This window comes from Hippocampus bargibanti, linkage group LG12 (genome assembly GCF_051943395.1).
Source record: "Hippocampus bargibanti isolate YZ-2025 linkage group LG12, ASM5194339v1, whole genome shotgun sequence".
Taxonomy (NCBI): Eukaryota; Metazoa; Chordata; class Actinopteri; order Syngnathiformes; family Syngnathidae; genus Hippocampus; species Hippocampus bargibanti.
The window spans coordinates 20,983,279-20,999,689 of NC_142745.1; the positions used below are offsets into that span (position 1 = coordinate 20,983,279).

The window sequence follows — 16,411 nt, forward strand, 5'->3', positions numbered from 1 at the left end:
ACACACTTTTCGCCTAACACACTCTGTCTGGGAACCAATTAAATTCGTAAGCCAAGGTATTACTGTATTCTCAAATTGTCGCGTAGATGGGTGGAACCTTCCGCCGGATACAAAGTCCATTTTTTTTCTCTCTCTCTCTGGGGAACACATTTGGTTGCATCCGTCGCCCTTCAAAAATGACGTTTGTCTCCAATAAGAAGGAGGCAAAGGCCAAGAGGTCGAGAATGCCGAGGTCGTTTCTCGCATTTTGCATTAGGCTCAGCCTGAGACTCCGTTAATAAGTCTGCCTCAACTGATTGCCCTGTTCAATTGTCTGTTCACATTCTAGCGTTTTTGTTTATATACATATATATAGGAAGCCTGGTGGTCCTGAGCTGCGATACAAAGACCAACTTAAACAGACTCTAAAGAACTGCAACATCAAGCCCAGCGATCTGGAGTCTGCTGCAGCTGACAGACCACTCTGGCGTTCCTTATGCCTCGAAGGGGTGACACACCTTGAAGACAAACGCACCCAGAGGAGGATCGTGCGGCACCAGCAAAGACACCTTTGTGCTGCTCCAGTACCGCCCCGGCAGCCTGGTCCGGGCCTCACATGTCCTGAATGTGGCAGGATTTGTGGCTTCAGAATCGGGCTTCATAGTCACCTACAGTGACATCGCCGCCAGCAACAATAACCACTGTCCAATACCCCACATAAGAATGGAAGCTATGTCATCTTCAACTTCAATGGACTGCCAAGAGAGAGAGACATATTATTATTATTATTATTATTATTATTATTATTATTATTATTATTATTATTATTATTATTCCATGGCATCATGCCCCATTCATGTCCTCTCTAGGTACACCTTACATGATTTGTTTCAGACACGCTGCTGGGTGACAGTTGGTGTTGATCGGTGGAGTCCAGTAAACGGCCTGCAGTTGCACAAGATCTCTCTTTTTTTTCCAGACACCGTTATGTCCATATTCCGTCCTCCCGTGCCACGGGTGTGAGTTGGTTGGTCAGCGCTGCGTCCCTCCCCTTGGCCAGAGCCCTGATTTCACTGATGAAGCGCTCCAGTGTTCAGTTGAGCTTTGGTCATGTCTGGAACACGGACGGTTGGACTGCTGCTGCTGCTATGGGGCAACGCCTGCTTGTGGATACCTGGGCCGTCTCTAGGAGCTTTGGTCATCCCCGGGCCAGATGTTGGCACAGAGGTAACTTCTGACCCATCAGGGCCATTTTGCCGCCTTGCTCGTTTCAACTCTAATGTTTTCTGATTTCTATCCCCTACGTCTGTTTTTGTAGGAGGCAAGACATTCTGTCAGGTCGCTGCAGGTATTTGCCATAAATTAATGCATACTAGTAAATTGACTATAGTTTGACCAAACTTAAAGTGAGTATAAGTGACTGTGTCACATTTTTTTTCGCAGGAGGCATCAGTGGGCGAAAACATTTCAAATAAACAAAACCATCGATGAAAAGGTTTCTTCAGCCGTCATCTGTACTTCTTTGAAGGTGTCGGACGTTTCGCTTCTTATCCAAGAGGCTTCGTCTTTTTAGCTCCACAAACAACCCGCACAAGCCATCTGTACACTTGATTCAAAAAGTTATGAACCCAGCTAAGCAGAACACAATTGATGAGGAACTAGATAAAAGTATCGCAGCGAACCTTTTAGTTCTCTGACGAAGCCTCTTGGTTAAGAAGTGAAACGCCCGACACCTTCAAAGATGTACAGATGACGGCTGAAGAAACCTTTTCATCAATGGACCACTCCTGTACGTTTGAGAGCTTACATAGACTTAAATAAAACCCTTTCAACGGTTTACGTCATAGAGACGTTTCTAAAGCAAGTACGGAAAAAAAGCAGGTTGACTAACGTTACTACAAGAACATACACAGAGGGCAGGAAAACAAATTTATTTTAAAAAGAGCTCTGTCACACTTCAATAATAATAATAATCATAATAATAATAATAATGATAATGATGATCATGATCATGATCATGATAATAATAATAATAATAATAATAATACAGTAAAGTCTCGTTATATCGATATTCAAGGGAGTCCGAAAAAATATCGATATAACCGGGACTATCGATATATCCGACCGTGTTTGCATGTAATTTTCTCCGTGCGTGCATAGAAATAGTATCGATATAACCGGGACTATCGATATATCCGATATCGATATAACGAGACTTTACTGTAATAATAATAATAAATTTCATTCTAAGCACCTTTCAAAGCTTTCAAGGACACTTTACAGTCTCAGACAAGCATATATGAAGCTCGGTGGACGTCTTCTCTTTTTACAAGTAGCGATATTTGTGATAATTAACATTTCTTCTAATATTTGGAGAAATGGAATCGAAAATATCTCAAAATTATATTTAACCATTTTTGTGTTTCCTGTACAAACTTTTTTGTATGACGTACGCTTCTAAAATCTGTATAATCGTACAGAATACGGCAAAATCTGTCTAGCTGGCTATATATTGGCTGTCTAGTTAGCTATTAGCTATCTATCTGGCTAGCAATTTGGCTAGCTAGCTATTTGCTATATATTACCTAGCGTTCTATGTATTTGAGTTACTTCTGGGTTGAGTGAATGCTGGCGCGTGTGGCTACCGTTGCTCACCCACAGAAACTTATCCTGTGACTGTAAAGTGACCTTGAGTTTTGAAAGGCGCTTAGAAATGAAATATATTATTATTATTATTATTATTATTATTATTATTATTATTATTATTTTAACTTAACCCATAATAGACAAGCATCAGTGACGTGCGGTGGGGTTCATGGCTGGTGAGGCACTGATGTCATCACAGTCAGATTTACAAACATGAACTCTACAGAGTAGCTTATTCACTATTTGATTGGCAACAGTGTTTTGTTTAAAATGTCATGTCAGCATTCTTTAGATAAACTGTAGCATAGAAAAAAATAATTTAAAAAAACTTTATTATCGTTGGTGGCGCCGGACACAGCTATGATAGGTCCCTACTCTCAGGTTGGGGGGGGGCGCGGGACCCCTCCCTGTGGCCCCACTGATTGTTCCTACATTCCTGACTAACGATTGGCCTATTACACCCACTCCCCCCGGTATCACCTCATCAGCATAACGACCCTCATCAGCATTGCGAAAGTTGCCTAACCTGTTTTGCCTGAGCAGGCTATTGTATGAACGATCCAAATTGAACCTCACACCACCAGACCGGTTTAATGAAGGATTTTGTTGTTTTATAAGAATCGCCTCTTTTACCCCCCTTTCAAACCATCTATGTTCTTTCGCTAAGATTTTAGGACTCTTTGTAATTTTTCAGAAACTCCTGCAATGTACGGTACTGCTACTCCTCTCCTTTTAGAATCTTGAGAATTATTGGTTTAATCCTTCACAGATCATCTCAACTCTGTAGACTTCAACATTAAATTTACTCGTGAGGACATTCAAGAGAACCAACTAGCCTTCTTGGATTGTAAAGTAATTATAAAAGAGGACAGAGCGCTAAAAACAGAAGTCTTTAGGAAGGCTACGCACACTGACCAATACTTACTTTTTGACTCTAACCACCCTTTACAACATAAACTAGGAGTTATCAAAACCCTCCAGCATAGGGCTAAACTAATACCAACTAGCACTGAAGGTAGAGAAAAGGAGTCAAAACATATCAGGAGAGCACTCACTAACTGTGGGTACCCTCAGTGGTCATTCAACAAATGTCAGAAAGAAAGAATAGCGAACGAAACCAATAATTCTCAAGATTCTAAAAGGAGAGGAGTAGCAGTACCGTACATTGCAGGAGTTTCTGAAAAATTACAAAGAGTCCTTTGGCAACATAAAATTCCTACTTATTTCAAACCGATAAACACGTTAAGGCAAAAATTAGTGCATCCAAAAGATAGGCTACCAAATGAAAAACAAAGTAATGTAGTTTATTCCATACATTGTAAGAATGAAAATTGTAAAGAGCAGTACATTGGGGAGACTCAACAAATTCTCAAAAAAAGACTTTATCAACATCGCAGGGATAATACTAGTGGGCCTCAATCGGCAGTACATTTGCACCTAAAAGCTAGCAACCACTCATTTGACGACAATGAGGTTAAAATCTTAGCGAAAGAACATAGATGGTTTGAAAGGGGGGTAAAAGAGGCGATTCTTATAAAACAACAAAATCCTTCATTAAACCGGTCTGGTGGTGTGAGGTTCAATTTGGATCGTTCATACAATAGCCTGCTCAGGCAAAACAGGTTAGGCAACTTTCGCAATGCTGATGAGGGTCGTTATGCTGATGAGGTGATACCGGGGGGAGTGGGTGTAATAGGCCAATCGTTAGTCAGGAATGTAGGAACAATCAGTGGGGCCACAGGGAGGGGTCCCGCGCCCCCCCCCAACCTGAGAGTAGGGACCTATCATAGCTGTGTCCGGCGCCACCAGGTCTGGACATTAGGGATATATAAATGGGGCCGATACGACCAGTCAGACTTTAGTTCGCTGACGAAGCCTCTTGGATAGGAGGCGAAACGTCCGAAACCTTCACTTTGTACAGATGACGGCTGAAGAAACCTTCTCATCGTTACCTTTACTTGTAAAAAAAGAAAAAAAAAAGTCCATGCACTGCTTCTTCTGAAGAAAGGCATCTATACCTTCTTTGTAGAAGCCTTCCTTATCTTTCTTCAGGTTTAAGTATCACTATTTCTTTCAATTTATATATGTAATCCTCCATTCTGAAAATGAAAATAAGGCCAAGCAACACGAAAAAATGACTGGATGGTTGCACTTAACTTGCGAACTGTTTACTGTAGTATGGTTGCACTTAACTTGCGAACTGTTTACTGTAGTTTGCTCTCACTAATTCTATTATTCTGCAGCCGAGGAGGCGCAAGAATCTCTGTATTCACCAGCGCCCCCTGTAATGCGGCAGGAGAACTGTTGCCTCACCTATGCACACAGTTTTGATAAAAATAAAATAAAATAAAATAAACACTGTTGTACAGTGTTTATAATGTACATTGTACAGTGACTGTACATTGTATACACCAGCTAAAGTGGAGAAATTTAGTTCATATACTAAAAGTGTTTGAACACTTTAATCGCGATATGCAGAGGGACAGCAATGCGGTCTCACTGCAGAGCAAGCCAGCACAGTTAGCATAGTCATTGCGCAATCCATGGTGAGGCTTGCCTCACCGCTCTTCTCCACTTAGTATTTGAACGGTAAATGTGAAAATTCAGCGATTTTGAAAAAAATCCAAAAATGGCGAAGTTAAATGGAAAAGAACGTTAAAGTACAAATCACTAAATAAATATAACTGTTTAATTTATTTTGTCATTTGATATTTCCATGATTTCCTCCCTGACTGCACGTCACTGACAAGCATAGTTACTATAATAAATAAAATACAATCACAAATAAAACACAATGAATAAAATACAGATATAAATAGAAGCAAGAGAAAGAGCTACACATAAAATGAGAGAAAAGGAAATGGGATTTGAAGGTGGGAAGAGAATCGATGTTACGAATGTTGGGAGGAAGTGAGTTCCAGAGTTTGGGGACAGAGCAGCTGAAAGCTCTGGTGGTTTTAACTATTTCCACCACTAGGGGCACTGTGCTGCATTGTAATGCAATTACTATAGGCAGAATAGAATATGTTCCAAATGTTCGTTTTCTCTCCAAAAATGAGCCCCAATAAATCAGTGATGGCATGTTTCTTGAAATGGCTTTTTTTGTTTCTTCCAGAAAAGAAGTATGCCGGTTAAAATGGTGAGCAAAACATCTGCTTGGATTCTTTCTCTGTATTGTCTTGCTGCATATCGATCTCATTAAACGGGCATTTCTGTAATGACGCGATCAATTCTGGCAAACGAAGAGCAGCCAAAAGGAGAGGAGTAGCAGTACCGTACATTGCAGGAGTTTCTGAAAAATTACAAAGAGTCCTTTGGCAACATAAAATTCCTACTTATTGTTACCTTTACTTGTAAAAAAAGAAAAAAAAAGTCCATGCACTGCTTCTTCTGAAGAAAGGCATCTATACCTTCTTTGTAGAAGCCTTCCTTATCTTTCTTCAGGTTTAAGTATCACTATTTCTTTCAATTTATATATGTAGTCCTCCATTCTGAAAATGAAAATAAGGCCAAGCAACACGAAAAAATGACTGGATGGTTGCACTTAACTTGCGAACTGTTTACTGTAGTATGGTTGCACTTAACTTGCGAACTGTTTACTGTAGCTTGCTCTCACTAATTATATTATTCTGCAGCCGAGGAGGCGCAAGAATCTCTGTATTCACCAGCGCCCCCTGTCATGCGGCAGGAGAACTGTTGCCTCACCTATGCACACAGTTTTGATAAAAATAAAATAAAATAAAATAAACACTGTTGTACAGTGTTTATAATGTACATTGTACAGTGACTGTACATTGTATACACCAGCTAAAGTGGAGAAATTTAGTTCATATACTAAAAGTGTTTGAACACTTTAATCGCGATATGCAGAGGGACAGCAATGCGGTCTCACTGCAGAGCAAGCCAGCACAGTTAGCATAGTCATTGCGCAATCCATGGTGAGGCTTGCCTCACCGCTCTTCTCCACTTAGTATTTGAACGGTAAATGTGAAAATTCAGCGATTTTGAAAAAAAATCCAAAAATGGCGAAGTTAAATGGAAAAGAACGTTAAAGTACAAATCACTAAATAAATATAACTGTTTAATTTATTTTGTCATTTGATATTTCCATGATTTCCTCCCTGACTGCACGTCACTGACAAGCATAGTTACTATAATAAATAAAATACAATCACAAATAAAACACAATAAATAAAATACAGATATAAATAGAAGCAAGAGAAAGAGCTACACAGAAAATGAGAGAAAAGGAAATGGGATTTGAAGGTGGGAAGAGAATCGATGTTACGAATGTTGGGAGGAAGTGAGTTCCAGAGTTTGGGGACAGAGCAGCTGAAAGCTCTGGTGGTTTTAACTATTTCCACCACTAGGGGCACTGTGCTGCATTGTAATGCAATTACTATAGGCAGAATAGAATATGTTCCAAATGTTCGTTTTCTCTCCAAAAATGACCCCCAATAAATCAGTGATGGCATGTTTCTTGAAATGGCTTTTTTTGTTTCTTCCAGAAAAGAAGTATGCCGGTTAAAATGGTGAGCAAAACATCTGCTTGGATTCTTTCTCTGTATTGTCTTGCTGCATATCGATCTCATTAAACGGGCATTTCTGTAATGACGCGATCAATTCTGGCAAACGAAGAGCAGCCAACGGCGTCAAATGCCAACGTAACCGCAATTTTGTCGGTGGTTAAGCTGGGCCGCGTATTTTTGACACGCCTCGCGGCCTCATCCGCTAGGCCAGGGGTGGGCAAACGTTTTGACTCCTGGGCCACAATGGGTTCTAAAATTTGACAGAGGTGGCCAGGAGCATTTGGAGGGCGTGTAATACTAAAAAATTAAATGTGTGTGCAAACCTCATAACACAGTAAGAACACTACAACCCAATTTATACTGTCTTTCAAATGTGAAAAATAGCCCTTATCAGTTAATAAATTTGTCTCAAGGAATATGCAATATTTACATACAATTTCGCAGATACTGGGAGGAGGAAATGTAAATAGATTAAAATAACATACGCACTGTGATTTATCAAGATTGCGTCTGTTTTTAATAAGTTTCATTCGAAGGTGCAAAATTAAAGAAATCAATATTTATTGAAAAATGGAATTGTTTTCAACATTCAAAACATATTATTACACAATGAAATACTCAAGGTTAATAATATGTACTTGTGTTAAACTCCATAAAATCCTGGATGGATTATCCTGACCGACCGCTCTACAAACTCGCCACGGACACCCTTTCCTTCACGCGCAGAGTTCACGTGCATCGTTGCCAAGCACACAGACATAGGCTACCAGCAGTTGAAATTTGCATACTCGGCACGGCAGCCAATCAGAAGCCTGCTTCGTGCTTCGGAGTATCCCCAGTTTTATAAGGTCGTGCATTTGCATATCATTTTCCAAAGTAAATGCACAGAACCTCAGCCACAGAAGATTCAAAAGAAGCTAACAAAATTTATGACGCTACAAAACATAAACGTACATTATACCGTGACTGTAAAGTGTACTTCAGAGTTTTGAAAGGCGCTTAGCATCTTTAGTTAAAAAAATCCTTTATACAACGGTTTTTTTGTGATTAAATAGCTTATTGTGTTTCAAGTTGTGAAAAAATGGGGCAGGCAACTTTTCAGAGTAGTCTTCCCTGGTGTCCGCTAACTTTTTGTCATGAGTTTTAGACACTGTTTTACTATAATTTGGACAAGTTCGGCGGGCCGGATTAAAAAGCCTAACGTGTGTGGCCCGCGGGCCGTAGTTAGCCCATGTCTGCGCTAGACCTTCGGTAACCCCAAAGTCCCTCGTCGGCTCATTGCCGTTGTGTTGTTGCTTGAATCCAGCAGAGTGAATTTGTCGGGGGGACTGCGTCAACAGTGCTGTGGTATGACACCCCCTCAAAATGAAATTTGTGGGCGGCAAATAAAATACCCAAAACACGCAGGCTGATATTTTTAGTCAAATGAAAAACACCAATAAAAATGACGTATAGTCTCCCAAAACTACTTCAAAATGATCTGAGAAAGTTTCATTTTCAGAAGGTCCCGCCCCCTTGTTTGTGACATCACGCCAAGACGTCTTGCCTTGCTCGAGAATCAAAACAATGGCTTCAGATTCGGAGAAGATGCTTTCTTGTTACTCATCCAGTTATGAATATGATTCAAATAGTTCTGAAGAGGAAAGCATAAACGTTTGCAATCGATTAAAGAAGTCTTTTCAGGCCATTTTGAGGCGTCAGTACTGATGTGTAGCACCCACTCGATGTGTAGCAAGACTCGAGAACCGCAAAACATTTTTTTAATCGTATAAAAGTTGTTATACGACATACACAATTCAAAATGATGTAAAAAAAACGTATACGTTGACAGGTATGCCATACAGCAGTGGTGTCAAACATACGGCCCGCGGGCCGGAACCGGCCCCCAAGGACGTTTGATATGGCCCACAGGATAACTTACAAGTGGAAAAATGCACGAACGACACAGAATTCATATTTTTAATGAGGTGCAATTCAAGGATTGTCCACTAGGTGTAGAATGGTGCTTTTTCAACCGCGGTTTCAACATCCTCATTAGCCAAAATGTCATTATCCAAACGGAGAAAAGTGGACAAGGAGTGTAGAATTTTCAATGAAAAATGGACCACGTCATATTTTTTTACAGACATGCGTGGGAAACCTTTGTGCTTGGTGTGTTTTCAACAAGTTTCGGTATTTTGGTTATTTATAGAAGAGAATGCACAAAACCAGGTTAGATGGAGGACATTGATTTGCTGTGGTGATTCCTGAAGGGAAAAGCCGAAAGGAAAAGAAGAAGATAGCATATATGGTATAATTTTAACGGGCGGCCCACGTGACATCTACCGAGGCCATATGTGGCCCACGATGTGAAAAGAGTTTGACACCCTTTCCATACAGGCTTTGAATGGTGGCTGTCCCAATAGCTTGCAGGGGTTTGCTCGGGAGTCTTGGCAGAATCTAAAACATTTTAGGTTGGTTGAAAAGTCTCGTCCGTCAGCGTCAAGCTGTACGATTCACCCGTTTTGGTATCAGAGGCTAATAAACGACTCGTGAAAACCCCGTTGGCTCGACTAGGTGCGCCACCTTGTGTGGTCCTGATACGAGCAGGATGATCATTGCGCCAGAGGGTCCGGTAAGTCCTACGAGGGCGATTTTGAGTGAGAGCAAAACCCGGAAGGAGTCCTGATCTGAAAAGGGGTTTGAAGTGATGCCTCCTTCTCTCTATCTCAGGTGGAGGTGCAGAGCGTGAAAGTGGACTGCACGGTGACGTCTCGTTTTGCCCACACCGTCATGACCTCCACGGCTCTGAACAAAGCCAACATCTCGCAGGAAATCTTCTTTGAAGTGGATCTCCCCAAAACGGCCTTCATCACCAACTTTACCATGTAAGGTCCTTGCGACGTTATCTCAGAAGAGCCGTGTCAAACATCACGCCGTACAGGTGACACCCTCACGGGTGATGTGATCGACCAGGGAAAACGTTTGATTGCTCGGGGTGTCTAAAATCAGGGTGCGGTGTGGAGACTAGTAGTGTGTCGTTCGCGAACGAGCCGGTTCTTGGAGCCGGATCTCTGAAGTGAACGAAGAGAGCCATCTCCAAACAAGGAGCCGGAAATGGGAGCTGATTTTTTCCCCCCTCTATTTCCCGCCCCCAGTCTTCGGTTAAAGTCACACGTGATTGGTCAAGATCCGTGGTAGAGGAGGGAGGGGAGAATTACAGACACCTACAGCAGTGAGGAGAAGGGGGAGGGGAGAAACTATTGAAAATTTTAAAGTGGGGACCTGTCTGCTGGATTGTTTTGAATTCAATGAAAGACACATTTCTGAGAATTTTGCTGGGGAGTTACTGCAGGATGCATGCACTGTTTTGGAGCCATTTGAGCAGGTCACTAGATATCAGTGTAGACAGGTACAATGGACAAATGTTATCACATTATGCTGTTATTATTATTCAATTATTATCATTTTTACCCGTTGGTATGATAGCATTACTTATATGAAAAGCAAATTATTGACAGCTGATCATCAGACCAGAGTAACCACAGTGAACGTGAAACTTAGTGGATGCTCTCTGTGCACATATAAATGAAGCCATACAATTAAAAATATTTGATATTGTGTATTTTTTACATGAGTAATTCGTTTTTCACATAATTTTTTTTGTTTCCTAACTGACATCAGAAAAACGTTTGATATAGCATCTAAAATACCCAAAACACGCAGGCTGATATTTTTAGTCAAATGAAAAACACCAATAAAAATGACTTAAAGTCTCCCAAAACTACTTCAAAATGATCTGAGAAAGTTTCATTTTCAGAAGGTCCCACCCCCTTGTTTGTGACATCACGCCAAGACGTTTATTGTGTATATTTTACATGAGTAATTCGTTTTTCACATAATTTTACATGATTTTTGGTAGTTAATTAATTACATGCCACATGATTGCAGGGTTACATGCGCGCAGGGTCGGATATATCGATAGTCCCGGTTATATCGATATTTTTCGAACTCCCGGGAATATCGATATAACGAGACTTTACTGTATATATATATATATATATATATATATATCATCTCATCTCATTTTCCGTACCGCTTATTCCTCATCAGGGTCGCGGGGGGTGCTGGAGCCTATCTCAGCTGTCTTCGGGGACGAGGCGGGGGACACCCTGAATTGGTTGCCAGCCAATCGCAGGGCACACAAAGACGAAGAACAGTCACTCTCACACTCACACCTAGGGACAAATTGGAGTTGTCAATCTCCCTACCGTGCATGTTTTTGGAGTGTGGGAGGAAACCGGAGGACCTGGAGAAAACCCACGCGGGTCCGGGGAGAACATGCAAACTCCACACAGGGAGGCCATACCGGGATGCGAACCGGCGACCTCTGCACTGTGAAGCCGTTGTGCTAACCACTCAACTACCGGGCCGCCCGAGTTAATTAATTAATTTAAGCAAAAAAACAAACAAACTGAGGAGCCATTTGGGAGCCGAAAGAGCCAGATTTTTTTAGTGAGCCAAGCCAAAATAACCAGGTCTCTTAAAGGAGCCGGAATTCCCATCACTAGTGGACACTGGTTTGGAGGTCACGGTTCGGCACATGATGAGAAAACCCCTAAGCCTGCTCTCCTCTTGTGTGAACAGGAACAGGCTTCATGTCCGTTGAGAGCCACTACACTTCACCCTGACGCTTTTTTCGCCTTTCACAGGGAAATTAATGGCCAGGTGTATGTAGGAGAGGTGAAGGAGAAAGAGAAAGCCAAGAAACAGTATGAAAAGGCGGCTTCCTCAGGACAGACCGCCGGGCTGGTCAAGTAAGTCGGCGAGAGCAAAGCCAAGGTTTTCCCGGATCACGTTGCCCAGGACTGATGCGGTGCTCCGATGCAGGGTTTCCGGCAGGAAAATGGAGAAATTTTCGGTGTCTGTCAACATCGCAGCCCATAGTAACGTGACTTTCGTTTTGACCCACGAGGAGCTGCTCCAGCGGAAACTGGGCCAATATGAGATCCTGACCCGGGTGAAACCCAAACAACTTGTCCAGCAGTTTGAGGTCAGCCCATCTTCATTGAGCAATTCGTACAACTGCCGCCGAATCTGCCGTGACAATTGCTTCACGTTTTTTGAATCAGATTGTTGCAAACATATTCGAGCCTCAAGGCCTCGCTTACGTTGAGACCCATGCCTCGTTCCTCTCCAATGACCTGCTCCCCTTGGTGGAGAAAATCGTCACAGAGAACAAGGTACGTTTTCTGATTCTCAAAATTGGAAAAAAATATTTCCTTTTTTTTGTCTTGACCTCAGCCAGTTGCCGAATATAAAAAAGGGGGGCTCTCACAACAACGCCAATCTGCCCATACAGCATCAAATAACAGTCCAATTTATATATAGTCCAAGTTGTACAAGGACAACCGGGACCAAACATCAGGACTTTCAAAACGTTCAGCGTTCTTCTAGATAGAACCAAAGCGCCCTGAAGGGGAAAGTGCCCTTTTTGATTGAAACAGCAGGGGCCCTGACATGGAACCTTGTGGAATTTCATATACCCATGGGGCAGTTCTGATTCATATTAGTTGCTATTAAGGTGTGTGTGTTTGTGTTGTGGTGGTGACAGGTGTATGTAGCTGTTAAGAGTACAGTGATACCACAGTTTACAAACCCCTTGGCGTACGAACTCTTCGGTTTATGAACGTTACATTTATGAAAATTTAACCTTGGCATACGAACTATTTTTTGGGATACACACGGAGCTGCCACAATGAGTGATGTGTCGTTCGCGAACGAGTCCGTTCTCCTGACAAGAAAATGGCAGGCGAAGTTTGTGGAATTTGGACTTGTTTCAACTTTGATAGTTCAAAAGGAGAGTGTAGACTGGAAGGTTAAAATATCCCATCAATCAGGCTCCACAAATAACCCACACAAGCCATCTGTATACTTGATGCAAAAAGCTATCAACCCAGCTAAACAGAACACAATTGATGAGGAACTAGGTAAAATTATCGCAGAGAAAGCACCTCCAAGGGATCATTCCTCAAGATGGTGAAAGAAGAAGGCTTCGTTTCTCATCAAGTATTTAATGCTGATGCAACCGGCCACTCCATTCCATCAAGCCATCAACGACCATCACAAAGGTAAATAAAACCACTTTATTATACTGTAGTTTATTTCTTTAATTATAATACCATAGCACATTTATTATACATAAAACAAAGTGTATTTTGTGTAGTTTTAAGGCTTAGAAAATTAGACAGTAGAAAATTATGTTTTATGGGGACCTGGGAACTGATTATTCTCATTTTAATGGTTTCCTATGGGAAAGTTAATTTTTGGGAGACACACTTTTTGCCTTACACACTGTCTGGGAACCAATTAAGTTCGTAAGCCAAGGTATCACTGTATTTGTAAGACGTCAATATTGCCTCAACGTGGTGTGTATGTCATTGTACCGGCCTCACTGCTCCATATCAGATTGGCATCCACATTTGGATGCCAATTTCGATTTCGATTAGACACTATCCAATTCCATGTGTCAGCTCTTAAATAGGCCCTTTATGTCACGTTTCGGCAATGACAGTGGCAGCCAATGAGTGGGAACGTAGGGAGTGGTAGTGGATTGCCAAGCAGGTGACAGAGGCGTTGGTGCAGGCAGAAGATTTATTAACAGAAAGCGCGGGTCCAAGATGACACGGACCCGGTAAAAGGTTTGCAAAACAAAAGTAACAAAAACAGCAAGGCTAGTGGGTGGGCGGCGGCAATCCACCCAACCACACTAACTAACAAAATAAAAGGCACACAAGGGTGCAAAACAGCATACGATGCGGTGCATACAAACCGACGCGATCGTGGCTAGACAATTCTCGGGGGAAGCAACTCACGTACTGAATTAAAGTTCAAGGTACGGGCGAGGCGCGAGACGACGTATCTTCCGACGCTGGGTAAGTGCCAGCGTCGGGTTTAAATGTCCAACAGTCGGTAATGAAGGAATTGACAGCAGCTGGCGGCCGTCAGAAGTGGAGGCCGCGCCCCGCTGTCAACTCGCTCATGACACTTTAAGCTTTCAGTGTAGCACAGCCTCGGTGACGATCAATATGGCAAAGTCACAATGGGAGCCTCGATGTGACTCACTCGTTCCTCACTGCTCATCATTTTGCAGGTGCTTGATCACTAACTTTGATCCTACCTTTAGGCACACATTGCCTTCTCGCCCAGTTTGGATCAGCAAAGACAATGTCCAGGCTGCGGTGAAACACTGATCGATGGAGATTTCATCATCAAGTATGACGTGAAACGTAGCACCCGCCTCGGGGAGATTCAGGTCAGTCGTCAGCTTATTGTGAAAGGATTGTTTGCCTTGCTGCGGCATGCTTTTCATTGGACTTACGGACGGACCTCTTCTGCCTGCCTCCGTCCAGGTTGTCAATGGATACTTTGTGCACTTCTTTGCGCCGCCCGGCTTGCCAAGAGTCCCCACAAATGTTGTTTTTGTGATCGATAGGAGCGGCTCAATGTATGGAAATAAAATGCGCCAGGTAAGAGATTGTGGGAACATTTGTGTCTCTTTGTGTGTTGTGACAGTTTCAGGAAATTGTTGCCATGTGTACGTAAATTACAGGTAACGGCCGAGTTACGACCGGGTTCCGTCCCGACAAAACGGTCGTAAGTCAAACGGTCGTAAATCGAAAAGCATTCAAAACGGCTGACGCGAGGATCATGTGATCATGACAAATGACGACACGCTGGCATCTCCTATACGACAGCATAGTATACGATGTCAATCTGTTATTTGTAAGCAACGTTTTCTATTGAATACTATTATACACCAAAATGTTGACAATTCATTTATAAATCTTATAATTGTTCATGTCATTTTAATCATTTTATATTTCGTATTATCGATTTTCATTCCTGTGTCGGCGAACACGCTTTCTGCTGACCCAAATCCGCACGGCTTCCCACGCATGCGAGCTTTCCAAAAATGGCTCTCCATGCTAAAGGAGAAGCCACAAGAGGTCACCTGTCTCAAAGAGGCGGTGGCGCCGACCGTGAGCCCGACGCGGCGTTTGCGTCGTGGCGATCCCACCCGCTCCGCCTTGGCGTCAGTGGACACCCCTCCCCTCCCCCCGATTGCTGTGCTGTCATGCTGGAGAAAATTGTCGTACGCGTTTGTTACAAAATGGTTATTTTGTATCATCATTTTCAGAATCAGAATCATCTTTATTGCCAAGTATGTAGAACACACAAGGAATTTGTTTCCGATAGAACACGCTGCACTAGTATCGTCGTCAAAAAAACTGCTAAGTGGCACTATACAGTTCCATTTTGGCCATTTTGTGCAATGCTGCTCCGGCAAATAAACGATATTGTCACGTTCGGATTGACAGCTGGGCGGGGCCATGCCTCTCCGCGTCCACACTACCTTCTTCAGGACAGCGGGTACGAAAACGGGACGCTATCAACTTGTATTTGTACTTTGTATTACCCTGGACTTTGTCTTCAGTGCTCGGTCCAAGCCTCCCCCCCCACCTCATCCCGTAATCCTTTTGGCATTGTTGCGTTTCTGCGCCACCATGTGCGAGTTTTTGTGCGTTTTTGGCATTGTTTATTTTTGATTATACACCTGGTCCTCTTTTAGGGACCAGTGCTTTGTGTTGTAGCTTCATAAATCATCCTGCTGTCTCTGTCGCTGTGGAAGCCGCAGATAAAAAAAAAAAGGTCTGGTTACCTGTACAAGGAGGAAAGATTCAAATGAGGGAGACCGCAGACAACGCAGGGTACAGGGGTGGGGTGGAGATAAATGGATCGAAGAGGTTGTGCTTTCTGCATGTGATGTACAAATGTTTGTTTTTTCCAGACCCGTGAGGCAATAATGGCCATACTTCAAGATCTGAACCAGGACGACTATTTTGCCATCGTCCCATTTGAAAGCCGAGTCATTTACTGGAAGGAAACACTGAGCAAAGCGACAAAGGAGAACGTGACTCAGGCAATGAGCTACGTCAAGGGGTTGGAAGCCGGAGGGGGTACGCAACTCAAGAGCCGCAACAGACGGTGGACCCGTAATGGCTTCTCTGATTGTCTGCGCTATTTCTAGGAACCAACATCAATGACGCATTACTAAAAGGTGTGAACATCCTGCTGGCAGACACAGCGAAGAAGAGGGTCCCGGAGAGGAACGTCAATATGATGATTTTACTCACTGATGGAATGCCCAATGGTGGTGAGCGTGGGTCGCAGTCCTTCTCCCAGTGGGCGGACCTTCTTGATGTCGTTTCCAGCTT

At 42.7% G+C, this 16,411-nt stretch overlaps 1 protein-coding gene across 2 annotated transcripts in view; it reads left to right on the forward strand.

Annotated features, from left to right (window-relative positions):
* The first annotated feature begins 1,054 nt into the window (after positions 1–1,054).
* Positions 1,055–16,411, forward strand: part of itih3a.1 (inter-alpha-trypsin inhibitor heavy chain 3a, tandem duplicate 1) — a 28,728-nt gene continuing 13,371 nt past the window's right edge. The window contains exons 1-11 of one of the 2 annotated variants that reach the window (XM_089009630.1): positions 1,055–1,206; positions 1,298–1,327; positions 5,741–5,764; positions 9,867–10,021; positions 11,846–11,950; positions 12,024–12,186; positions 12,266–12,376; positions 14,320–14,448; positions 14,546–14,662; positions 15,985–16,153; positions 16,225–16,350. In XM_089009630.1, coding sequence (XP_088865756.1) covers positions 1,090–1,206; positions 1,298–1,327; positions 5,741–5,764; positions 9,867–10,021; positions 11,846–11,950; positions 12,024–12,186; positions 12,266–12,376; positions 14,320–14,448; positions 14,546–14,662; positions 15,985–16,153; positions 16,225–16,350 — 1,246 coding nt within the window. In that variant the 5' untranslated portion in view covers positions 1,055–1,089. Of the gene's footprint in view, positions 1,207–1,297; positions 1,328–5,740; positions 5,765–7,013; positions 7,158–9,866; positions 10,022–11,845; positions 11,951–12,023; positions 12,187–12,265; positions 12,377–14,319; positions 14,449–14,545; positions 14,663–15,984; positions 16,154–16,224; positions 16,351–16,411 lie in introns of those variants that run through there. The other variant, XM_089009631.1, reaches the window with a different exon arrangement.